This window comes from Ambystoma mexicanum, chromosome 9 (genome assembly GCF_040938575.1).
Source record: "Ambystoma mexicanum isolate Mex_15411 chromosome 9, UKY_AmexF1_1, whole genome shotgun sequence".
Classification (NCBI taxonomy): domain Eukaryota; kingdom Metazoa; phylum Chordata; class Amphibia; order Caudata; family Ambystomatidae; genus Ambystoma; species Ambystoma mexicanum.
Genome location: NC_090931.1, coordinates 666,291,336 through 666,317,397, shown reverse-complemented (window position 1 = coordinate 666,317,397; position 26,062 = coordinate 666,291,336). Strand labels below are relative to the sequence as shown.

Sequence of the window (26,062 nt, the reverse complement as noted above, 5' to 3'; positions counted from 1 at the left end):
ATTCCTCTTCTGCTCTACTTTGGCCCATGACCTTCTCCGCTTCTTTAATTGATTGAATTTGTCTTTGGGATCCCGCCCATCTGAATCTTACTGAAGTGGGGAATCCCCACTGGTATGGGATTTTCCTTTCACGTAACCAGACTGTTAATGGCGCATACTTTTCAGTTTTTGGAGAATTGAGTTTGCTAAATCCTGGTATAATAAAATTGTGGATCCTTGGAAGGTGATTTGTCCCAGCTGTCTTGCTTCACGCATTATATCCTCCTTTATTTGGAAAAAATGTATTCTTGCCAACCTTGCTACATTTTTTACCAAAATAAGGCACATCAGAGGGAGAAAAGGACAAGGGAAAGGAAGGAATGAGAAGCTGAGTGAAAGAGAAGAGGGGAGAAGGGAGTAAATGAAAAAGAAAATGAATTGTAAATAATTATGTAATGAAGAAGATAAAGAAGGTATCCTTGCAGGTTGGGTGGGGGCAGGGTGTGGGTTTAGGGTGGGTTAGGGGATGAAGGCAAGACGGCACCTGGAATGGTTCTATGCAGGATAGGAAAAGCGGGGATGTGTGCGGGAGGGGCATTCCTCCACCTAGCAGTGAGCAGGGCTGTTGAGAATAAATAGACACAACATATTAAAAATAATAATAACAACAACAACATATGGTAATATCTCACAGAACAGCACACACGAAGGAAAGGGAATAAGAGCAGTAACAAAATAAAATCAACAAGATGGGAATAGACGTGCAGAGAAAATTTAGAAATAGAAGGGAACGTAAAGATGACCAAAATTGATAAAGGATATGGCAGTGGCCTACAGATTATCATTAATCACAGAATACCTTCCTGGATATGATTTGTCATTGTAAAAGCGAGGCCAGACATCAGTCTGACTGGCTACTCCCAGATAGCTGCTTTGCCTATTATTCAGCACCACACCATCACTATGCTGCCTCTGTTACCTGGTACTATATGAAACTTGCTGCCACTTTTCCTAGGCCTACATCCATCCATTCACAATCTCAGACTGCCATTGTGACATTAGAAATGAAAGACATTTGACAAGGTGCTATACCACCATGATACAAGTTGGATAGATCCTGATTATCTATTTAACTCTTTGTTGAGGATGTTAAAACCTGTTAAAAGCTGCATTGAAGCTTTCGGGCAACTAACAAAGACATAATCTAGATGTTAGTTGTCTGGGATTCTCTCGAAGTAGTCGGTAGTAATCAGAGGTACAATAACAAGATTTCCGGTAGACTGTTTTTGAGGCTTATTCAGAGTTAGCGACCACAACGATTATGTCAGTATAAACCCGGGAGGGTGTTGAGTTATACACTCAACTGTAGATTTTTATAGGACCTTGTACACAGAAGGCTCACAGGCCGGGGGCTGGGGGTGGATGGCAGATGACACGTTTAGCCTGATTGATATGCCAAGCCTCACTAGGACACAGGTGGAGGAGCTGGATGGACACATCACTCTGATGGAAATTGAGACTGTTATACTGTGGCTCACCTGGGGGAAGACTCCTGTTGTAGCGGCAGGGGCTCTATAGCAGTCACCCCAATTACCAATAGAGAGACACTTGGGCCCATCAAAAACTGCCCACCGAAAAATGGAAGACTCAGCCATGGGGCAAAGTTTACTGTCTTTATTATCTAACAAAATGACAGGGATCACACTAGAATAACATGAATTCTCCAGGGTTCTCATCTTATGAGCGTGTGTCACCCAGTTTTATCCAGGTGTGACGTCACAAAACCAAGCTCCGTTCCGAAACCTATTGGGCATTCACATTGGTCTGTTTGGGCGACCTAGATATATGTCCTATAGGGGTTAATTATACTATTGGATAGCAATATCTGGTGGCTCCTCCTGGGACCACCTCTGCATGTTTCAATCTACAATGTTGCAGACTCGTAGGGAGACCATTGGCTCCTGCAACATATTATATCTTCACGTGAAAGGTGACTCTGGATTGGGTAGAGTGGATCATTCCGGCCCTGGGGCTCTGGACGATTTCCAGGCGGAGTGTACCTTCTCAAGGCAATGAGAATGAACATGGAGGGGCTGTGTGTTCCCTAATGTTGCCATCTCTGATCTTTTCAACCAATACCTGGCAACTCTCGCCCACTGCATTGCCATTTTCTGCTCAAATTTCCAGTGCTACGCTGACGACAATCATCTAATTTTCAGGCTGCCTTCGGCCACCTCCTCTCCCTCTCTCATCTCTGATTGCCTAACTGCCATTCAAGATTGGTGTGCCGCCAATGATCTTTGTCTGAATGCCAGCAATGCGGAGATCTTCCTCATCGGCACACCTTCACCATCCTTTCCCCTCACTCTCTGGCTGGCCCCCCTTGGCACTCCTCCTAACCCCAGCTGCGAGGCTAAGAACCTCAGGGTCATCTTTGACTCCACACTTTCCTTCTGCGCCCACAGCTCTGATATCTCTAAAAAGTGAAACCTTCTACTCCACCTCCTCAGAGGTATTCTGCCCTTCCTCTCCTTCCCCCAGAAGCTCATAGTCTCCCAAGCTCTGGTTCTCTCTAGGTTGGACTATTGTAACAGCCTCTTTTTAAATCTACCTGTCTCTACTCTCCGCCCTCTGCCACTAATCCAGAACAGGACTGCAAGACTTGTCCTTGGCCTCAAGCCCTGGGATTGTATCTCTCCAGCTCCGAAATCTCTCCATTGGCTCCCAGTGGATGCAAGGATTAAATTCAAAACCCTCTGGATTGTCCACAAGGCTTTCTGGGGCCTCGGTTCAAAATACCTTCCGCTATCCCTCTGCAAATACCACCCCTCTCGAGCTCTTCGCTCCTTTACCTCTAACTCCTTCAGGGTCAGTCGTTTTTTAAAGAAACAAGCTGAAGGTAGATCTGTCTTCGGCTGGGGCCTCCCTCTGGAACAGCCTCCCTACCACTCTAAAACCTGAGAAGAGCCTTCTCTGATTCCTGAAGCACCTCAAGATCTTCCTCTTTGCTTCTGCCTTCGCTCCCCCTCTCCCCTGCTGATCTGTTCTCTCTTGGCACCATGCACCTGGCCACCCTCTGTCCTCCGGGCCCAGGTACCTGCTGACCCTGCCACCCTCCCACACTGTTTCCAGGCCACCCCTTGCACTGGGGTCTGTATCTGTAGCCATACAGTCCCCCTCTTTTTCTTCCTGCACTTATCAGACCTACCGTGTCTGCTGCTTTAAACACAGCACTACCACTGTTTGTTGCCTTTATTATTTATTTATTTATTATTATTTATCTGTTTCTTCTTTGCTCAGCACTTTCCACTTCTCCCCCCTTCCATACACTTTTCCCCTCCCCCTCTCCCATGCACTTGCTTGTTCTCAGTGTCACTGGGCCTAGTAAGATAGTTGTTTTATTCTCCCCTGTTCCCCTCCCTTGCCTTGTCACGCTCTGAAACCCTTGTGTACGAACGCGCTAGAAATAAAATATCAATATCAACACTTGTATCTTTCCACCTCAGATTTGGTGGGAACAGCTTCTCTCCGTCCACCTCGATTGAATGGGCATTGTCTTGTTCTGCTCGGTCACGTGTGGTGAGACCACGGAATGGAGCTCTTTTGCCTGTAATTATGAGGATTTTAGTCTGAATTTCTCGCAGGTGGCTTATCATCTTGGTAACCAGGAACTTTCCATCTTCACTCGTCCTTGTCTGGGTGCATCATTTCTACTTGCCTCTGGCTGCAGCCATCATGCAAGCCCTTCCATGTACTCGAAGCTTATCTCCACTTCCTCATTCATTTCAGTGGGCCTCTAGCCTCCATATTTGTCCTTATGGCTTTTCCATGTTAGTGGCAGTCAAGCATGTGCAAGCTTGGTATAAGTATATTTTGGTGTCTTGCAGTTCAGTTTTGGCAAAGAATGTGACTATACATAGAGATATGTATGTGTGTCTGTCATCTACCTGCATGAGTCATAAGCATGTGTTTCGTGTCTATATGCAATAAGCTAATGCATGTTCGTGTAACTTCGTGAATGGATGGCTATGTACTTCGGTTTACTGTGAAATGATCGAAAAAAATTACCTACTGAAAAATGACTGCATTTCTTTTGATCACATTTTTAGAAAAATAATGCGGGGGGGACCCCCAAACCCACCTGCACTTCCCCCTACCTTAACCTATCCCCTAACCTCACCCGACATCTATTTTTAATAAAAATACCTAACGAATTCGACCAAAAATATTCAGTCATTTCTCATTAGGTATTTTTGTATTCAATCATTTCTGCAGATACCATGTACTTCATGTCTTAGTGCGGCTACGTTGTGATGTCAGTGATGATGTAATTGATTTCTTGATTTGCAGTCAGTCGACTTGTTCGATTGATGGCATCTCCATCTCCTCGACTGGATATGGCCTGAACGGCTGTCTGAGAGAGTAACGCTTCTCACATCTGAGATACATCGATGATGGCGGTGAAGGGCCCAAGAGGTGCATCTGTCGTGTCTCAGTCTTCGGCCTGAGAGTCGGGTGGAGGTCCATACTTGACCCCTGTCTTCACTCGGGGCCCGGATGGTCTTCTGTCCGAATTCTTCAAGTCATTTCAAGCAACGCTGTGTGGTACATTGTTGAAGGTCGTTATGTACGCTTTTGAGATCGCTACCTTACCCACATTGACGCGGAAGACCCTGGTGGTGCTGGTCTCCAAACAGGGAAATGGGTTTGTATTGCCTTTTGTCGATGTTGAATACGGATGTGAAGATTCTCAGTGCACTGGTAGTAGCTACATTGCAGAAAGTAGTGACGAGTTTAGTGTACCCGGATCAGGCTAGTTTTATGCCGCGGAGGAATACGTCACATAACCTGAGGCGATTACATCATGTTACAGCATTTATGCAGGATCGTGATATTCAATGTGCGGTGGTATCACTGGATGCCGAAAACCCCTTCAACACTGTGCGCTGGGAATGGATGTAGTCTGTGTTATGGAAGTTCCAATATGGTCCCAGCATTTTAAGATGGATTGATTTGCTGTATTCCTCTGTCAGGCAAGAGTGCGGCAGGGAAAGTGATCATGGAAGTTGGAGAATAGGAAAGGGAACGAGACAGGGGTGCCTCCTGTTCCCCATCTTGTTTGCGCTGGCTTTGGAACCACTGGCATGTATGCATAGGCGGGACAAGGCGGAGGCGGGTATTTTGATAGACAGCGCGGCACATGTAGTGTCTATGTATGTGGATGACATGCTTATGTACGTATAAAACCCAGGGACGAATGTACCCATATTGCTGGAGGTCTTAGACAACTTTGGGGGACTCACAAAAATAAAGATTAACAACTCTAAATTGTGTATATTCCCGTTGGGTTCTACGGTGTCTCTCTCTCCCACAGACCTACCTGCTTTATTGCTTAGATGGGACCAGGAAACATTCACGTATCTGGGTACTAAAATACATAAGGATTTTAGTGAGACACATTTGGATAATACTATAGGCACCATTGCAGGGATAGAAATGTTTATAGAATTCTGGAAGAAACTGCCTCTGTCGCTTATGGACAGGGTGGCAGTGGTGAGGATGGTAGTACTTCCCAGACTGTTATACTAATCAATTAATTAATTAATTATGATGTGCTAAATACTGGAAACCAGTCTCTAAGCGCGGGACGGTATTCAAACCTGTGTTGCTCTGCATTATCTTGCTTCCAAGGCAAGCACATAGCCCCTGAGCTATGCTCCCGGCCCTACTATTGAAGGGCTCTGACTCTGATAAATTCCCAATGTCTGGTGCAGGGACGTCATTTGGGGGTTGCCAGAGGTCGCAAATGCGACCTCTGAGGTCTCCCTTGAGACCTCTAAAAAAAAAAAAAAAAAAAAATGTTTTTTTGTTTGTAATGCAAGCTCATGGGTTGTGGCTCTTTTCTTCTGGGGTGGCTGGCTTACTTGTTCAGGCCCCTTAAAAAAAATAAGAACAGGAGTGCCACAAGTCTAACACTTTCAGCACTGACCCTAAATAAGAAAGAATAGAAATACCAAATAATGTGTCTTTCTGGAATTCTATACAATAATTGCTGGGCTCATTAAATGTTTATTTCGGGCACACTTCAGGGGGTGAGTCACTGATTTAGTCTGTTCTTAAATGCCTCACTCAGCCTTTCATCCTTATGAGGTTGATAAATGAGTACCAACACAGGTTGGGTGTTATTGGGTGTATATTTTTTTTATATAAAGCGCTTAAGCTAAAGCGTAAGTGCTATATAATAACAAATCATTATCATTTGGTCATGGACGTCTGCTTGCATACACAGTAATTTGGTAATATGGGCCTATACACACTGATTTTAAGGATAGATATGGCGATCCATTCTTGTCATTTTTTGTCAATGGGTGAAATGTCGTGTTCCATCGCTACACGCGATATCACTTTGGGCGGGGTCAAATGACAACACTTCCTGTTACACTTGGCTTTGGGCTTCAGGCGGATTCTCGTGACAGGGGCAAGGATATCCAGAGTATCAGATATAGAAGAGTGGAGTGTGGAGAGGGCTGTGTCAGGGTGAGAGTCATCCGGGGGGGAGACGGGGGTGAGAAGGTTGAGGCGAAAGCCTTAACTGACAAGCGCTTCATGGGTCGGATGACAGAGAAGGTGGGTGGCAGTGACGGAGGTGGCTTGGCCTACAGGGTAGGGAGGGTGAGGTGGGAGGATAGGAGAAAGTGGTCACTCCAGGAGAGAGGAGTGGAGAGAGGGACAGAGAGGTGAGGTCTGAAGAGACAGAAGGAAGTGGTGGGAATTAAGGAGCTGAAAGAGGAGGTGGCAAAGCAGGAAGTTAAAGGAGGTGTTGGCCATAATGGAGAGGGAGAACAGACAGGAGGAGGAGGTGAGTGTAAATGAGGCGGCAGGTGAGTTGGTAATATCACAGTAAGGGCAGATCCAGGAGGAGGTGATAAAAAACAAGACACATGCCTGGAGAGATGGTTTTAGGACACAGAGTTCAGGAGTAGGTGAACATATCGAAGTGTGGAAGTAACAATGACGAGAAGAACAGCAGAAGTTTGAGGTGGAAATATAGGTAGCAGTATAAGTGATAGGGAGATCACAGGCATGAATAAGGGAGAGAAGGAGATGCCCCAGAGAAGAGAGCATCATTGTAGGTGGAAGAAAAGATAAGAAAAGCAAGAGGTGAAGGAGAGAATGGGGAAGCCCAGTACCTAGATAGCCCGAGCAGGAAAGTTCGACAGTGGGAGAAGGAACAAGACTGGGACAGGGAGACTGTGGTCATTTCAGAGAGGCTAAGGGAGATGAATTGCAACAAATTCTCTGACATACTCAAGAGATCCGTCTGTAGCGTTCCATGCTGGCTACTTGCACTGACCTGTCTCACTGAACTTTTTACTAGAATTAGTAATCGAGTATGAGACCCGGAAAGCCTACAACTAGTTCAGATTGAGGAAATGGGTTTGGGCCACCCTAAAGCCCAAAACACCAAAAAGCTAGCGGGTGATGGAACCCCACCCCTTTGCTATTTGGGGAGCTTTGAACCTTCCTAAGAATAGACCAGAATCAACATCAGCTACCCTCCTCACTCTTCAGTGTAGCAACCTCTTTTAGGAGTGTCTGCCTTTTTCCATGTTATCTTGATGGGGATTGCAGAACGTCATACCTCCCGCACTCTATATGTATTGACCACCAGATTGGGTCACGTTGAGTACACATTGGCTAACTCAAAAATCTACTTGCAAGCTTGTTGGATAGGGTATAGCTCAATATTGCCATTTGCAGGGAAGATGTTTTAGGTCTTTCAGACATGCACAGTTCTCCTCAATTATGGGAAGAATGTGATTCCAACGAGTCTGACATTGAATAGGCCTCAAGTCAAAAAGAGGTAAACCTGACTGCCATTTCTATTAATGAACTCCTGAATCTGCCACTTAGGCCAGTGTGGATACTTTGTCTAGGGATACTTCTTCTGAGAAAGACTGCCCTACAGTCTGGTTGGCGTCCAGAGTGCCTCCATGATGACTGGGAATCATAAATAGGGAGTGGAAAATCAATACTTCCCCCTTTACAGACTGCTAGTGCACTTGCTTCCCTGCAAGGACTCTTAATCTGGAAACGCACACCAAGGCTAGGCCCGCGCTGTGCTGACAACCATTACCTTCTGCCAGGCTGCTGCTCAGAAGTGGTTCCTCTGAGGACAAACATTCCTTGGGCTCCTACAGACTTCATTGTGTGCTGCCATATAGTCGGCATAATACATTAAGGTTTGCGGTCTGCAGAACTGTAAAATCCACACCCTCCTTCCATTTTAATACTAGGCACAGCCTTGAGCGAATGGGGGCATTGGCCCTTGAAGTCCTGCTCAGATTTGTTGGTAAATTCTCTCATGTACAACCTGCAACAGCTGAGTATTTCTTGTTCAACAGGAAACTAAGTCTACCAATAGACTGACAACCTTGAAAGGAATCAATACATTCCAAGCCCAGTAGAGGGTGTGGGGCCTAAGGAGGGACAGAGGTTTAGAACTAGGTTTAAAGCATGTGAAGTAGGGTTCAATGATCATCAGGTCTGGTAAAATCTCAATATTTGAGTATTGTAATGTGGAAAAGCGACCAAAGGGTAGTGGGATTTCTCTCTGGTGTAGTGGATTATGTTATAACATGCTATGATATCTAATCCCTTTGTGGGGGCTACACTAGCTAGGAATCATACATTTGAATGTGTGTATGCTGAGTAACCTTGTTCTTTTTGTGATTTGCAGATGAAGCTCCACCGGGCCGTGCCAAAAGGAAGAAACTCAAAGCAAGCAACACGTTAGGTGAGATTCAGGGGCAGTTTGTGGCTTCATAAGAGGTGTAAATCTTGTTTTTAAAGAATGTTTAGATTACTCAAATTATATTATTATTTAACTCTTTGCATGTAAAATAAAGTTCACAGGTAAACACATTTAGATATTATCCTTGTCACGTGTCTTCACTGGATTCAAACACAGACGGTTTTTGTGCACATTTTATCAAACTGACTTTTAAGTGTCTTGCAACTTCATTACATTGATTCTGTCAGCACAATTGCTTCATATTTTCTGCAGATGTTGTGAAACCAAAAGTTCCACCCTAACCCTCTTGCACTAGTACCTGAAAGTTATTTTTTCCTGACTGGTGTAAAGGTGAGCCCTCATCTGTAGCCTAAGCAAGGACACAAATAGTGATTGCGTTCCTACGAGACCATAAAACCCCCAAGGGTCCGGGTGTCTCATAGGCACTGTTAATCTGTGCAGTTATCTTCACAGAGCATCATGTATGGACATCATTGGATGTGGCAGCCATTGTTTTATTCTAGTGTGGCTCTTTGCTGTGTGCCTACATGGCCCCTGACCGAGTCCAGAGGACAAACACTGTCCCTTAGAGAGTGGGTACGATAAGAATGTTGCCATGTATTGTTATAGCTACTGCCTGTGTCTGGAAATGATGCCAACATTTCCCAAAACATGATGTGGCCTGCTTGTGATTGGTGTCTGATTTCAAATCTGAGTCCACACCTGAGAGAGATCTGAGGAAAAAGCCTCAAGAGTTGATTGTGGCAGCTAACTAGTGCTTGGATGCCCACAAATAAAGTGAGACTGAGACCCTGTGATTGGGTGCTGAGGTCCCCCCCCTAACCCACATGCTCTAATCTCCCATATTACCTGAGGGACTGCATCCTTAATGTGCTGAACCAGGCGAGTTCCAAAGCACAGAAGAAGATACCAACCCAAAGAGGAATTGTGAGAACGCTCTTCTGGTCCCTGCACTATTCTAAAAATTGTGCTCACGGTCAGAGTTCTTCTTGGTATCTGCGGACACCAGTCTTGTAATGACCACAGAGAATCTCAATCTGGCAGTATCTTACCTTGACCCAACGTGCAAAACTATGTTGCAAATTCACTATTAACCACTGCTTTAAGGAAAGCTATTCTCCCAGGGCAGATCTGACATTGAGGTCCTCACTACAGCTTTAGGAGACTTCTTTGTACCTATTACCACCAGCAGTAACTGCAGTTACCAAAATAAGTATGGCTGGAGAGGAGAAGGAATTCGGAGGCAGGGAAGATTCCAAACACAGGAGGGTCAGAGAGGATAAAGGCATGGACAGAGAGGTCCAAAACAGACCCAGTATTTGCAAAGCAGGCCAATGGCTAAAGGAGGTGTTGGGAGGCAATTGGTGAGACCAGTGCGGCCACGGTGGAAGCCCTAGAGAAATGAATAGCTAAGCCAGAAAGGCTCATTCATAATCTGTGCAGGGGGCTCACTGGGAGCATGAGCCAGTAGAGTTGTGTGAGAACCAGGCCAATAGGGCTCACCAAGAAGCTAGAGCCTATGGTGGGTTCTTGATTGACCTGAGCCAGTGACTAGCTCAGATCTCTCCACACTGCCCTTGGCTGAGGTGCCATAACAATGACTGCAGCCTGAAAATCCACTCTGGGAGGTCATTGACTATTATCTGGAAGCCAAGCGACCACCGCCCAGTATAAGGAACTCATAGTGGCAACAGTAAAGACAGACACAAGTAATCACAGTTCCAGGGTGTTTATTAAACTGTAAAGGTAGGTTGGAAAAACGCCTAATCTAAACCTAAATCTAAGATGGGAGCAAGCTTCGACCATCAAACAAAAATAAGGCAGTCCTTGTGGCGTCTTGTCAAATTAAAGAGCCTATACGAAGAAAAACCTATTGCCAATCCTTACGCTAAATACAAAAAGAAGTGTGGGATGTAATGTTCATAAGAAAGAAGGGAGTGTTCACAAATGATAAGTCAGGATGCTGTAGTCTGGTCTCCCTTCCCCACATTTTAAGCACGGGTTAAGGTAGGATTCCATGGCACAGAGCACGCTCGAGTTTTCCCAGCACGAGCTAACAGTTCCGTTCTCTGCAATTGGTTGTCTCTTTTCTACGAAAAAGTCTCTTGCCGCCGTGGACATGATGTATTCAGAAATAATAAACAAAAGTACCTTTCTACTTGCACAGTGGGTGATGTCTTTCACCCTTGCATCCACCTCTTCCGGGTGCAGATCCCTTCTTGAATCTCAATATCCTTTTGAACAGATCACTGTGGACATCCCTCAGCCGGGTTTACTCTTGTCAACACACTGTACTTCGGGGCTTTAGTCTTCAGCCCCTCCTTATTGGCATCCCTCGTTCGAGTTCACTCTTGCCAATCTTGTCAATCGTACCTTTTCTTATTCAACTCTTACGATGCAGAATTCACTTCCCCTAGATTCGCAATCATTTGTCAGTCAAAGACTTTCGACTTTACTGAGGATTTTACAAGGCCCCTGTATGACCACTTTGACCCCTTCTCGCCTATCCCAAGCCTTCTGTTAATGGTAATGGTAGTTTCAACAATCTGGTAATTGCCCAGAGTTTCAAGGGCCATGGTCGGCATGGTCGCTTCTGTCCTTGTCACCCTCTCGGTATGCGCCATCTTTCTCCTCCTTTTGAACTGCCATGCTGAATTAGCTTTCACATCGTGCGGTCTGCCTTGCTCGTATTGCGCTCTTGTGGTCCACTTTTTATCTCAGTGGGGAAGGGAAAGGGTTGTCAGGTGTGTGTTGCTGGTCAATTGCCTGACTTTGCCTGACCCTGGTGTTGGGACATGTCAGGTAAATAGCTTGAGTTTTAGTCCGTCGTCCTTTGTGATATGCGGAAGTGTTCCCGTCGGAAGTGGGGGGGGCGGGTTAAAATTTTTGAGTATCTTACGTAGTAGGTTGGAGAAAATGTTATAAGAAGGGGAATACTGTGTCTCACACATCAGTGTCCCACTTCAACTCCCCAAGGGCCTCCCATCCAGGTGATCCTCCCTCATGGTCCACCCCCAGGAACTGGACCCAATAGCGATGGCTGTGCCCTAGCCACCTGGATGACAGACCCCCGGAAACTAGTCAGGGAGACACCTTCAGGTTTCTCACACCACCCAGGAGGGACAACATTGGCTAGCAACCTCTGTGGAAGGGTATGGGGCCTTGAAGACCCCACAATAACTGAGTGACTGCATTACTCAAGAACTGTAAATTACTTTGTGTGAAGCATTTAGGGCCTTGGAACCATGAATTTGAACTGAGTTGAACAAGAAAACTTGGATCCGGACCATGGTCCTACCTTAGACCAGGTTTTTAATATGCCTCAAAATGAAGTGTGCTTTCCTTGGACCTTGTACTATTATACAGAAATATATTAGTGTCTTGGTTAACCCTGTTGCGGGTCTCCTTGCTCCAACTCCAATGTTTTTAAATTGAGTAAAGTATTTTTGTTGCAACCTATATGTTTCTCAAGTTGATCCCTCGGCCAGCGACAGTCCCTGTGCAGACATTGTTCTCATGTAGTGAAGGGCAGTGCTAGTGTTTTCATTTACTACAGGAAAAATCTTTTAAAACTTCAAGGAATGTTTTTTAACATTTGACCTCAATGTCTTGGGACGTGGTAAACATTTGAGGTATTACATGGCAGTATTCCACATTTTCTTCAGATTGTGTTTACCCCCTGTGGTAGTCTCCCTGTAAATACCCTGACCTGGTGATGTGGTGGGTGGTATTTGTTCAGTTTCACCTGTTTTAACATTGGCACTCTTCGTGTATTGAAGCCCATAGAGGACATCAACAGCAGCGGCACTCGAAAGAGCCTGATGTCTGTGGGCGATACTCGAAATTGAGATCAAACTGCAATCCTGAAGAAATCCAAAAGCAATTTAGGGACGCTGAGGAATTCATCCCCTACCTGAGTGGACTCCACTGGACAACCACTGCATGGACCCAGCACCGGGCCTGCATCTCCAGCTAACCAGATAATTGCTTGGCACAGCAGCATCACCAATGGCTCTGCTGCAGCGTTTCTTGCTTGAAGACCATCAACTGCACTGAAACTGCCACTGGACCAATGGAAAACAGGAAAGGCTACTGTGAACCTTGCCAGGAGCTGAACATTGACAGGCAGCAGTTAGAACTTGCCAAAGATACCCAACTGCAGATTGCTGTCGCAAGAGCATCCAAGACACAGTCTTGTCTATAACATTGATCCTATTTCTAACATGGGGTCTTGAATACTACTGGGGATTGTGCAGTATTGGGGCCAGTATCCTGCACATGCAATCAGAAGTCTGTTATTCTACTATTTCCTATAGGAAACTGAATTCTGGTTAATCCAATACAAGTCCTAAAATACACTCATTGGTGAAGCTAAGGAAGTGCCTGGGGTGGTCGAAGTAGTGAAATGGTATTGAAGGTTGCCTAATGAGGAGCCCTTTACCCCCACTTGAACCAAAACATGTCCCTGCCACTCGGTATGCCTGGGGTACAAGCTGTAAAACTTGGTATCCCAAGGTCCCAGGTGGCCTTTGACTTTACAGTAGACATTAACAACTAGGGTTCTGTTCCAAGAACGCTCCCAGCTTTTTTCTGCATTTGAATTACTTAGCCTGTACCCTGCACCAACACCTTTCTTAACTTTGACACGTTATAAAGCATGTACTGTTATGTGGACAATCCGTTACTTAGAGCAATACTATGGTATGTGACGAGGCCTCACCCCAGGCCTTGTTAGGTGAGGTAGAGAGCTGACCCCCAACAACACTGTTGGTGCCGGAATGGGTGCCGGATCCTCTCCCAACCCCTCCTTACCTGGGGAGAAGGCAATTTGTGCCCCAAGACAAGAAGCAGAGGCAGGACTGATGGAGAGGCTAGAAACCAATGAGTAACATGCGACTCTGACTCTGCAGCGGGAGATACTGGCCGCTAAAGCCAGCTGGCACCACAGCAACCTGCTGGACGCTGCCGAGGAAGCCAGCGTGGACACTCCTTCAGCGGAAGGAGAGGAGGGGGCATAGCCAGCCCCAATGAGGCCACCACCAGAGGGTGCCAAAACAGGGCAGCAGGAGAGCTGCATCCCAATGCAATAACTAGCTCAGGAGTGCAGCTCCAGTAGACCGAGTCCGCTGGAGCCCACGCACCAAGAAACCCCACTAAACCATGAGGGAGGTGTCTTAGACAACGGCCTCAAGGGAGCCCACAGCTAAAAGGACACCACTAGGCCACCAGGGACACTAAAGGAAATAACCTGTGGGCACGACAGTCTCCGGGGGTCCAGCACAGTTATAGAAGCCCTACTACATCACGAGAAATGTTTTTTAATAAAGGCCTGCACGAAAGTCCTTCATGGCAGGGAGCAACAGTTCCCAATGGGCCATAACGTTGCCCATGTCAGAAATACGGCAGGACTGTGTAGAAAGGGGATAGGGCTTACAAGCCCTAATCAGTCCTCCCCAAGCCCTTCCCCATCGCACCCCCTCAAGCAAGTAAGTGATTGGCTAGGGTAAATTGGCCAATCCTGGGAGGGGTGGGATATTTAAGGGTGCGTGTGGGGATAGATATGGTGGGTTGTAGTTGGATCTCTGTGTGACCATTGGAGGAGAGCGTGGAAGGAGTGTGGACGTTATTGGAGAGGTGGTCTGTGGAGTGGTTGTGCGTGGGAGTGAGAAGTGAGTGTAGTAGTGGTATAGTAGGAGTAGAGAGAGGAAGTGGTAGTAGTTGTAAGTGGAGGTAGTGTTAGCAGTAGTGGTAGAAGTAGTAAGAGGTAGTCTAAGAGTGAATAGGGTGTGGTAGTAGATTGTGATAGTGAGAGTACAGAGAGGAGAAGTGGTAGTAGTGGTATAGAGGTAGTTTAAGTAGTAGTAGTAGAGGAGACAGATGTAGTGAGAAGCAGTGGTGGAGTAAAGGTAGTTGTAGAAGTGATAGCAGTAGTGGAAAGGCAGAAGTGCCAAGGAGGTGAGGTAGGAGAAGAGAGGGAAGAAAGGTAACATCGTAAATTAATAGTAGGAGGTAGTAGTGAGTGGAGAAATTGAAAAGCAGGATGGGAAGTAGCATCAGAGGGTGGAGGTAAGAAGGCTGAGTGTAAGATCAGAGGGAAAGTAACGTGGAGGGGAATAGAACATCTTGGGACCCATTGTGGGAGAGGCTCATGCGAGAGACTGCGTGCGCAGAGCAAGTGACACCGGAAAAAGAGAGAGAGAAAGAGAGATGGAAAGATACACACACACATATATATATATCTATATATAACACCTTGTACCTTAGCTAAGCCATAGGAATTATATTCAACTAGCGGTACCACCCAGCGTTGCATGGGTCTCTAGCTTACATTCACGTGGGGGTCAGCTATAGCCTTGCTTATGTTTTATTGTGTCATAACTTCCTATTTTAGAGAAATCGCAAAATCAGCAATCTCCCGAAATCGCCTATACTGATAGCACAGGGCCAGACTCTGCTCCCCCCCTGTGCAGGGCAAATGGGTGGGGTTGGTCAAATGTCACTATTGCCAGTACACCCCAGACTGGTATGCTGACCTTGGGCCACAATTTCAGCCCCCCAACTGTTATGGGGCTGGAGCCAACCCTGAGCATACAAACACATTTTCACAAATATATATATATATATATATATATATATATATATATATATATATATATATATATATATATATATATATTATATTATATTATATTATATATTACACGGCCACGGTAGTGGCCGTATAGTTCTGGTTAAGTTGCTGTTTCCATAGGAAGAGCACTTTTTGGGCGGCTTATAACTACGCTCCCCCTGGGCGAATCCACACCAAACTTTGCAAAAAAAGTGTGTGGGCCACTGTGAATTTTTTGTGATGTTTGGTCCAGGGGGGGGAAATTTATAGGGGAGTGGGTCCCAAAACGTCTTTTTTTCCTATAGAGTGAATGGGGGAAAAACTGTGCACTTCTACTGCCCAAACGGCTGGACGGATTTTCACAAAATTTGCGGCAGGAGCTTGGTCCCGAAAGCGTGCTTTTGTAAATTTGGTGCCATCCGTCCAGTAGTTTTCTTTAAAACGACCAAAAAGTACATCTGAAAAAATTAGTAATATATATGTCCACGCACACACTTCCCTGTTCGCTCCATGGACAAGATACCGATTGGCTAATCCGTAGCGTCATGTTCGCGGACATCAATGTCATTTCTGATGTCATCTTTGATGTCCTGGGTGTTAGTGTTAGCAGTGCACAGTGGTGGCGCGAGTTATGGTTGCTTAGCTTACCATAACTGGTGAATTTCAAGGGTTTTTCAGTTTTACTTCGAACCATAACATCCTGTTAACAAAGTTTTTTTAGTGAATTTCATAGGTTTTTAGTAGCGCAACTTAAGCATAACGTCGCTTTAACAAAGTTTTTTTTACTGATATATATACCCTTGACTCATCAATCCAAGTCCGAGGGGGTTCTTGAAGGTGACGTCCCATCACAGTTAACCCTTATTCTTGTCTGCCCCTCTCCCATAATAAGAGTTGGCCTTAACTGCTGTACCACAGCCACCACCGGGTGAGCCAAGGAAAACTTAAGGGTTGCCTCAGTCTGAGATGGTAACCACTCGACAGCCCGCAGGCATCTGGGCGCACGTAAACACAAAAGACATAGAGCACGGGACAACAAGGACCAACAACCGAATCAATGTTAGCCAAGCTTGACCAAGGCAAGCTATATCAGGAAAGCATCCCTGGTAGGGAAAACGATAGGGTGAGTTTATTCAATGAGGAGCATCATCAGCCTTTTTTGAAAAGCGACCAGGTGTTTTTCCAGCTGCAGCTCCGAAGGTAAGGCATTCCAGGCATGTGCTGTTAAAATAAGGAAGGAGCGCCCATTTCGTCTTGCTTGCGTACTACGTGGGATGACAAGGTACCCACAATTACTTGAGCGGAGGGATCTTGGGGGGGTCATACACTGTGCCACCGTAAATGCATTTGTGGGCCAGGGAGAGGGCCTTAAAGCATATTCTCTCCTTGACTGCCAGCCAGTGGAGATTCTTCCTAGCAACAGAGACATGGGGCCTCATTACAGGTCTGGCGGTAACCCTACCAGTGATACTGGCAGGTTGCCGCCAGACCTGAATAAAATCACTGCCGCCTGATCTCCCGGTAACACTGGGGGAATTACAACCCCAGCATTCAGGGAAGTCAGGCGCCGGTAATTTGTAAACGCCCATTCCCATAGAGTCCGTTAGGACTCTATGGGAATGGGGAACACGGAAGCACAGGCATCGTTATTAACGGTGCCGGTGCTTCCGTAAAGGTCTAGCTACTGTGGCCGCTGTGCCCGGCAGGGTCAGTCCTGCCGGGCACAGCAACTCCGGCAGGCAGACCCATAGTGTGCCGGTCTGGTAACAATGGTGCCGGCAGGCTTACCAGCACTGTTGTTACCGGACTGGCACACAGGTAATGAGGCCCATGGTCTTTTCTTGGACTATAACAGACCATGCAAACTGCTTCATTTTGAAGGACCTGGAGTCTGTTTACACAGTTTATGTTGCCACCAATCAACAACGTGTTACAGTAGTCCAAGCGGGACATGATAATGGCTCTAAGATCTTACAGTTGTTTGGTGATAAGAAAGGTTTGATATGCCATAACTCTCTGAGGTGGTATTGAGAGTTGAACACAATTCCGTCCACATGCGTTTCCGCACTTAGGGATGCTTCCAAATGGACTCCTAAAGTTTTAAATTTTTTTACAACTTTTATACAGTTCCCTTCAATTGCCATACTGGCATATTCAGGAGCAAGTTTGTCTCTGACCTGTGGAGAATTGAAAATCATCAGTTCGTTTTTTTACAGTTCAAACACATCCAGTGTTTTGACATCCAGGCTTTGACTAGCCCGTAGATGTGTTCTAGCCTGCCGGAATCATCTTTGTTCTAAGTGTTGTCAGCAAAGTTTGTAAAATGGATTCCCCCAGATGTCAACAGATTGCAGAGAGGTCTGATGTATAGGTTGAACAGTGACTGGGATAAGCATTCCCCCTGAGGGACGCCACAGTGTATTTAATTCTGGTTCTGAGCTAGGTTCACCCCAGCACGCTCTAGGCCACCTGTCTTGCAGAAAGGAACAGATCCAGTCTGAGGCATAGACTGAGCAATTTACCAGGGTGGCTAGCGATGCCAGCAGGCATGCATGGTGTAGCAGGTTGAAGGCGGCCGACAGATTCAGTAAAATCAACAGCCCTGAACCACTTTTCTCCAGCACATCCAACATATTGGTCTGACGATCTAGGAGAGCGCTTTCCGTTCCGTGGTTCCTCCTAAACACTGATTGATTTGGGTGGAGAATACCTGAAACGTCCACATGTTTTAGAAGTTGGGATGTAGCTATTTTATCCACGATTTTCAACAGAAAGTGAGTGAGTGTGATGGGGCGTAGATTACCTGGATCTGTCAGACATATGCCTGGTTTCTTGACCAATGGTGTGATAGCGTCAGGTACTAAATTCTATCTAAATGATGCGTTTACAAAACGCACCAAGAACGGGACAAAGATTTTGAAGTTAGCCAGGATCAGTTTCGAGGGAACAATAACACCCATACATGAGGTTGGGCGCATATTTCTCGTGAAGATTTCCATCTCTGTTTCTGTTATAGTGTTGAAAATGAAGGGAGAGCCTTCCATTTGTATAGACATCTGATATTCCAGCCAATTCTCGATATTGGCATTAGAGCTTATTTTGCCTGGTGCCTCGTCAATTTTGTCCCAGAAAGCAGATTGGATTTCCCTGCAATCTTCATCAGATGCCTTCTCGAGATTTCTATATATATCTCCCAAGAGTTTTCTGGAGTTCTTAATGTTGTAACTGATTCCAGGCTAGTTTATTCTCTTCTGATCTGTTCTTTTCTCAAACTTGCTCTGCCTGTCTTTTCTCCCTCTTCAGTGTGGTGAGGGTCGAGTTGAACCATCTCTGATGTTTCAAATTGTCTATAACTGCCTTAGATTTCATAGGGGACACTTTGTCCAGGACAGAGTTCAATTGTGAACTATAGTCCTGTACCAGTACGTCGGGGGAATCAGTGTCTGCAGTTCAGGCCATGATTCATTTAATACATTGGTCTAAGGGTTCTGGGTTGATTCTGTTCAGGTTACGACTAACTATTCTGTTGAGTGGATTATGTGTCCTCTCTATTTTACCAGGAAGCTCACTCAAACACTTTTTACAAAAGAGTGATCGGACCATATACATGCCTTGGTATCAGTGATTCCATTGCAATGTTTCTTGATACCACCCAATCTAGGATTTTTCCTCCTGAGTCAGTGACCTCAGTGTTATGTATGGTGAAGGCCATGTTTTTAAGTTGTTTTTCAAAGTCAAGAGCCTCTTTGTCAAGGTCGTCTTTTGACCAGCGATTTAGATCGGCCAACAGAATGGTAGCACTGTTAGGTTTGTTAAAGGGCGCTATGAGGCGGGCTCGGTCCTCATAAAACTCTGGCATACTGGACGGTGGACCATAGACCAAGACAATATTTATACAACTGTTGGCGTGAGGGGCAAGCTTTAGCAATAAGGTCTCACATCTTAGACAGTTTATGGGGGCTTCAAAGAGTTGTAGGTGTTTTTGTAGCCAAAATTGCAACGCCCCCTCCCTTACCCTGTTCCCAATGTTTGTAGAAGAGGTTATACCTTGGTGGAGTAGCTAAGCATATTTTGGGGCCACAGGATTCACTTAGCCAGGTTTCTGTTAAACACAACACGTCGACATCCTCTTCCATGATGTGGTCATGAATGTTACAAGCATCTTTGCAAAGTGAATGAGTGTTCAGGAGTACCAGTTTAAGTATAGATGCGTTATGAGGAGCTGTAATAGGACTTGCGTTATCGGGGACCTTTGTGAGGGGGATCGCTGCGACTTGCTAAAATGGTTGGAGTCGTAAAGTGTGGGATGGCGTGATTAGATAAGCTCTCAGACACCAAGCAGGGAATGTCAGCATGTCCATTTTCAGATTCATCCAAGAGGGTGTGTAAACAATAGTTAGTTTCAGAGCACTCCAGCGGCTCCAGATTCCCTGCCTCTGACTCCCTATGAATCTTAGTTGAATAATCGAGAGGTAAAGTATGAGATGGAGGGATTGTGGCTCTCATGGTAACGGTCTCAATGTTGCGGCCACTATTTTCCCTGACTCTAGTTAGTTTGTTGTTGGTGATAGAGGCCAGTGTATCGGAGATGTATGTTTGTACAATCGTTTTGCAGCCCAGTTTTCGGGCCGCAGGAAGCAGGCTCAGTTCTGTGGGAAATCCCATTATTCAACACAGAGATGAAGGTCTACTTGTAAGGAAAGAAAGTAGATGTAGAACCAAGAAACCTGTAAAATGTAGCTAGGAGCAGGCTCAATGTCAATATATGTAACTTTCCCTCGGACTGAGGAGAGAATGGGCACAGTATCAATTGGTCTGGTGGACGCGTTGGCGCAACGACGTGGACCGGTTTGGCCCAGAAGCGGCGTTGAAGCGCCTGATATTTCTTTGAGCAGCCAAGGGGAGCCTGGGAAATGTAGTTTTGAACGGAGCGTTCTGCTCTAGTACAAGAAGAAAAACAAAAACGAGAATGCTTTTTTCTCCACGTATGTCTTAGTCAATTTCAGGCAGTTCACAATAAGAGCATTTGGAACGAGAGGTACGTTAGTTTTAATCACACAGCATAAATTCTTTCATACAATGCAAGTACCTGGAAGCAATCAGGGCTAGGATACCATTCCTGAAAGTTGTACTGCTTTATGATGTGTATTTAATGTATTTCAGTGTCACAAAATGATGTTATCTTTCAGTATTAGTGAAACATTACCTGTAGTATATTGTCAGCAAGACTCCTACCCACTTAAACATGTATTATACAGCCATGGTTTTCAAGAGGTCTACCTGATAACTGCATTATTCTCTTTTATTTTGCTGCTGTTTTGCTCACCTTTTGTAATTGTGTCTTGTGGATACCATTCCCATGATTCGAATGTTACAAACTCAATATCAAAGACAAACTGCACATATAAAAGTTAAACAATAAGCTTTATTTTTTAGATTTCTGCTATTGTGACATGTGTCGCTCGTCTTTGAGCTGAGTCTTCACTGGCCTGAGTTTTCAATGTTCTAGGTTTTCATCTGGGAGCATACTCAGTACCAGGCATACAGTGTTTCAAACAATGACCAGTTTCTCGATTTTTTTCTAGAGTTTAAGACTTTGCTTAACCGTATGCAGTATTTCAATTAATGGAACGCTTTGCAGATTCCTCTAGACTTCTTGGCTCAGTTTCCAAGTATACAGTACTTAAGGAAATAATAGTTTCTCTGTTCTAAATGGGCTCTAAGACTTCCTTCTCCCAGCAGGCAGCGTTTTAAACAATCAGTAATATTTCCATTTACTCTGAGCTTAAGGACTCCCTTTCCCAGCATGCAGCGTTTTGAGCAATGAATTGTGGTTCAATTAGCTCTGGCCTTTACCACTCGCTTTCCCAGCATGCAGCGCTTCAAGCAATGATTATGGCCCAGTTCGGTCTGGGTTTTAGGACTCCCTTTCCCAGCATGCCGCACAGTTTCATAAAGACTTACGGATTTTTCTTTGACAAGGTGCTTCAGGTAATTTCTCCCACCGCAATATGCAGTATTCCACCTGGGCTCTGCTGACTCATTCTTGCTCTACTGGCTTTGCTCAAGTCTTCCCCATAACTTTGATTTCGGTCTGCATGCTCCTCCCTGCAATTCCTGCTGGTCAGTGATTAGCACCCAGGCACTCAGCCGCCTCCCTTACTATGTCTTCCAATAGGACTGGGGTACCATTTTTGGCTCTATGGTGCGCAGGGGTCAAGTCGTAAAAAAAAGATAGTGGGGTGCTCATTAGCATACCAATGGAATGTGGTGTCACAAGAAATTAGCATATCCAGGCGAAAAAATGTCATTCAATTGGCTTTGCATAACCATCCAAATTGCACAGGACGGATGGCATTTGCCTTCCATAAAATCAACATGCACAAAAAACTGAGGGAGGCTATTTGTCTTCTAATAGTGCTTTGAAAACGTTAAAAGGTGTGCATGTATTAAACTCCAAGAACCAATACCAATGTTTTCCCTGGAACAGGCATTTCACCTTTAGTTGTGTAGTGTATTTCATCAGGTTAGATGGTGCAGTGGTGAAGTACCTGGCCTGCGGACCTGGCGACAGTGGTGCGAGTCCTGAGTTTGGTGTAAAAAAGACAGTCAATCAATGTTTCTTGTTTTTTTTTTTTTTTTTTTTTTTTTTATTTGTGTCTGTTCAATTTGAACTTTACAAAAGACGAGAAATTTTTCTAGCGCTGAGAGACAAAAACCAAAGACCCGTGGCTGCACAAGGGTGGGACCGTCAGCCCTCAAATCTCTGCAGAGTGTGTTGCAGTATTTTGATTCTTGTTTTACACACGCCTCTAAAATACCTGGGTGAACTGCGTCAGCCCTCTGAAAAAAGTGGGCGGGGGGCTCCGTCCACCCGCATGTACCTTCGACTTGAGCCCTGATTGGAGCCTAATTCCTGCGGTGTTTGGCATGCTTGCTCAGGTAATGCTGTCACCCTCTTGAGTGTCCTTCGGGTTGTTCTCTGCTTGACCAGGTTAGTCACTTCGTCTTCCCCATCACTTGGATTTCATTCAGCAGGGTCAACCCTTTAATTACGGCTGGTCAGTGATTAGTACTCAGGTCCTCAGCCTCCTCTCACACTAGATCTTTCAAGTGGGAGTAACATTTTGGGCTTTAGGTTGCTTGACTCCTGCAGTGTTCTGGAAGCTGTTCCCCTGGTTCAATGTCCTTTGGGTTGTTCTCCGCTTGTCCAGGTTAGTCACTTTGTCTTCCCCAGAACGAATGCCCCGTATATCTGACATCAATGACTTGTCTGCCGTAGGCCTCGCTTCACGAATTACGTCTGCTCTTCCAGGAACCAGAATAACTGGGTTTGCACATATTGTCTGCACGCAGATGCTGTTGATGGCGCTCCTCTCCTGAGCTGGCGGATAAACAAATACCCCACCATCACTTCACTATAGGCTTTTTGTGGTGGCCTCAGTGCTGCTCACTGCACCAGCTTACTAACATCACAGGAATAAATAAACCCTTCTCCAGGTCTTCTTGTCGGCCATCTTGTTCCCATGATTTTTCACGGCATGAGTAGCCTGAACACGCCGCCCCCTCCATCCTACAACCTATCTACCCTGCATTGCCTTTCACCTCCAGCAGTACATGTTGGAAGGAAGCCTTGTCTTGACTGGGGATTGCTGCCAGTACTTGGTGATGTATGCCTGGTGGTCTCAGCCCAGATTGCATTGGGTATGCTCAGCCTGCTCATTAATGCATTAGTAAGCCCCCAGTTTACAGAACCACCTCCCTATATTAGTACATCTGGAAAGAAAAGTGGCGTGTTTTATGGAAAGAGCTACTAATACTGGGTCTGGGGGAATCCACATTCTTGCAGCCTCGTATCATAGGATGTTAAGAGAGAAGTCGGTAGTGCAACAGTAGCACACGTTAGACCCTACACCCTTTTGGGAAGGTTATTGGTTATTGGGTCCCAAGCTGCACAATTTGAAACCTCTGGTGTGAAAACAACACTCACACATTCTATTTGATGTGTGGTTTCCTAAAAAGCGGAGCTGGGACACACTTTTCTCACTTCAGGTTGTTGTGCACCCCTAAAAAGCATGGCAGAATCCTACAGCAGAGTGCTGCTACCTCTGCCACTTCCTTACTTTGGAGATCTAATACTACTTTCTCTGAAGCGGGTCTTTTAAGGTCATAATATTTTTTAATTACGCTCATTGCTAGCTGCCTATAAAATATGGGGAAAAGTACCCTCGTTTTATATTGGCCTTAAATGTGTTTGTAGGAGAAGGCAGTTAAATGCTTCAATGTGTAGGCCTGATAGATAAGTTGATTTTCATTTAGATCCCTGTAACACATTTCGGCTTGAGAATACATGCAATAGTCCTTTTACATTCATTGTTGCCCTTCCTGCCACGAGGGAGGAGGGGACAGAACACGGGGCACGCGATAAGTGGGGATGACACAGCTTCCTTCAGAGTTCAACACAAACTTGACCCCGGGTAATACGAACTGGTAGTCCTACAGTAAAGCAAAGGATGTGGCAGTAGTGGTGAATACATCATGGTTCTGAGGGGCGAAACAATGCGGGAGCTGATCCCTTCCTTACATATCCGACGATCAAGATTCGGGTGAGAGAACTCCTATCTTATATGATAACCCGCCAACAGGCGTGGGTGGAGAGACTGCCTCTTCAGCTGAGAGGACACATTGGGCCTCATTAGGACCCAGGCGGTAAGGGGTTTACGGCAGCGTAAACAGCGCCGACCCTTACCGCCTGATTCCGAGGTCCCTTAGCGCCATGGAGGATTTAACACCTGCTTTTAGCAGGTGTTAAAATCCATGGCGCTAAGGGACCATGTTGTTAATTACGCCACCGTAATTTACAGTGGCGTAATTAACGCCTTCCCCACTCCCATTATGCCCTATGGGGCAAAAATGGGAATGGGGAAGGGTAAATGGGGATTGGGGACTTACCGCCCCGCCAACCTCGGAATGGGGCGGTAAGTCCGCCAACCACCATGGCGTAAACGTAGTTTACGCCATGGTGGTAAAGGTACGACCCAGGCGGTAACTTACCGCCTGGGTCGTAATGAGGGCCATAGTGTTTGCACTGTTTTAGGTTAATGTCGATTCATCATAGGAAACGCGTTTTTACTGCCTTAAAGTGTTTGGAATATGTCCTCTTGTAACCTTGCTGTTCCTAGCTATTTAAGCTGATTTGTTTTCTAGAAAGTTGTGGCTCTTTTTATCAACTCCCATTAGCCAACTGTGTACCCCACCCATCCTTGCACCCACTGGTGTACCCTTCCCTCCCTTCTTTGCTTTATGCGTTGAGAAATTACTTGCTTGGATTTGTGCACTGTACAAAATACCAATCAATTACAATTCAAATAAACCAAAATGAAACCAGGGAACATCACAGCCAATTGGAGAATGCGAAACATCTGAATTCAGCAATGGAGTGAACGAAAATACATAGGAAGACAGTGGGCCCACATAACATTAACCACTACCGTGGCTTTCATCAACATCTTCAGGCTGCTTGTTTTCCTCAAGCAGGAGGCCCATGATTAGGGCTTTAGATGGGGCTGTAATGACATAACGTGTATGCCAAGATTGGATTCTTGTTCGTCCTGCACGAGAGAAGCCAACTAATGCTCCTGTACACGCAGAGGCGATGATTACAAATAAATTCGACCATGTGCACGCTCTTGTCTCATTTAGTGTAAACTAACTACTCAAGTACAATAGTTGCAGCTTATAGGTGGCACTTTAGAAGAGAGAACACTGAAAACAAATATGTAAAAGAAATAATAAGACCCCAATCGGTATGCTCAAATAAAAATAATGTAACTAACTAAGGAATTTCTTATATAGCGCAATCACTCACCCAAAGGTCTCAGGGTGCTTACATTAACATATACAAACACATAATACTTAAGCGCCAGAGAGGAGAGAAGAAAGTAGACGGCATGAATCATGAAGACTAACAGGTCCTGAGGGGTAGCCAGTGATCTTAAGGCACCATGTGGAGATTAGACATCAAAAAGAAAGGTCTTAAGGCGTTTTCTGAATTGTTGCAGTGTAGTGGACTGTTTGAGATGAAGAGGGATTGTGTTCCTGTTCTTTGGACCCCAGGCCACAAAACTTGCTTCACCCAATTTCTTCAGGAGGGTATGTGGTTGTGCCAGTAGTAGAAGACTGTTTGAGCCTAGCGTACGCTTAGGAAGCGCTATCTGGAGCCTAGTTTTTAGATATTTCGGGGCTTTGCCTGAGAGGCATTTAAAAACTATTACTAATCCTTTGAATTTAAGCCGCTGCTCAATAGAGAGCCAGTGTACCTTTTTTCTATGCTCTGTAATGTGAGTTTGACGACTTAAGCCGCATACAGCTCGGACAGCTCCGTTCTGTTTAGTTTGGAGACTCCTTATGTTTCTTTTAGAAGCTTCCTATCAGGAGGCTATTGCAGTAGTCTAACTTGGTATTAACTATAGCTGCTGCAATGGATGCTCTATTGGCTTCGGACAAATATGGTCGTATTTGCCATAGGAGATGTGTGAAGAAGCTGCATGATGACTTGAGGTAAGATACATGCTTCTGAAATGTCAGATGAGTATCAAAGTAGACTCCCAGCGTCTTTGCGTAGTCTGATACATGAATGTTGTTACCGCCAATTACGA

The 26,062-nt window shown here is 45.4% G+C and overlaps 1 protein-coding gene across 1 annotated transcript in view; it reads left to right on the top strand.

Moving 5' to 3' along the window:
• Positions 1-6,808: 6,808 nt before the first annotated feature.
• Positions 6,809-26,062, top strand: part of TMEM237 (transmembrane protein 237) — a 145,019-nt gene continuing 125,765 nt past the window's right edge. The window contains exons 1-2 of the mRNA XM_069613942.1: positions 6,809-6,860; positions 8,720-8,776. Of these exons, the coding sequence (XP_069470043.1) occupies positions 6,809-6,860; positions 8,720-8,776 (109 nt within the window). The remainder of the gene's footprint in view (positions 6,861-8,719; positions 8,777-26,062) is intronic.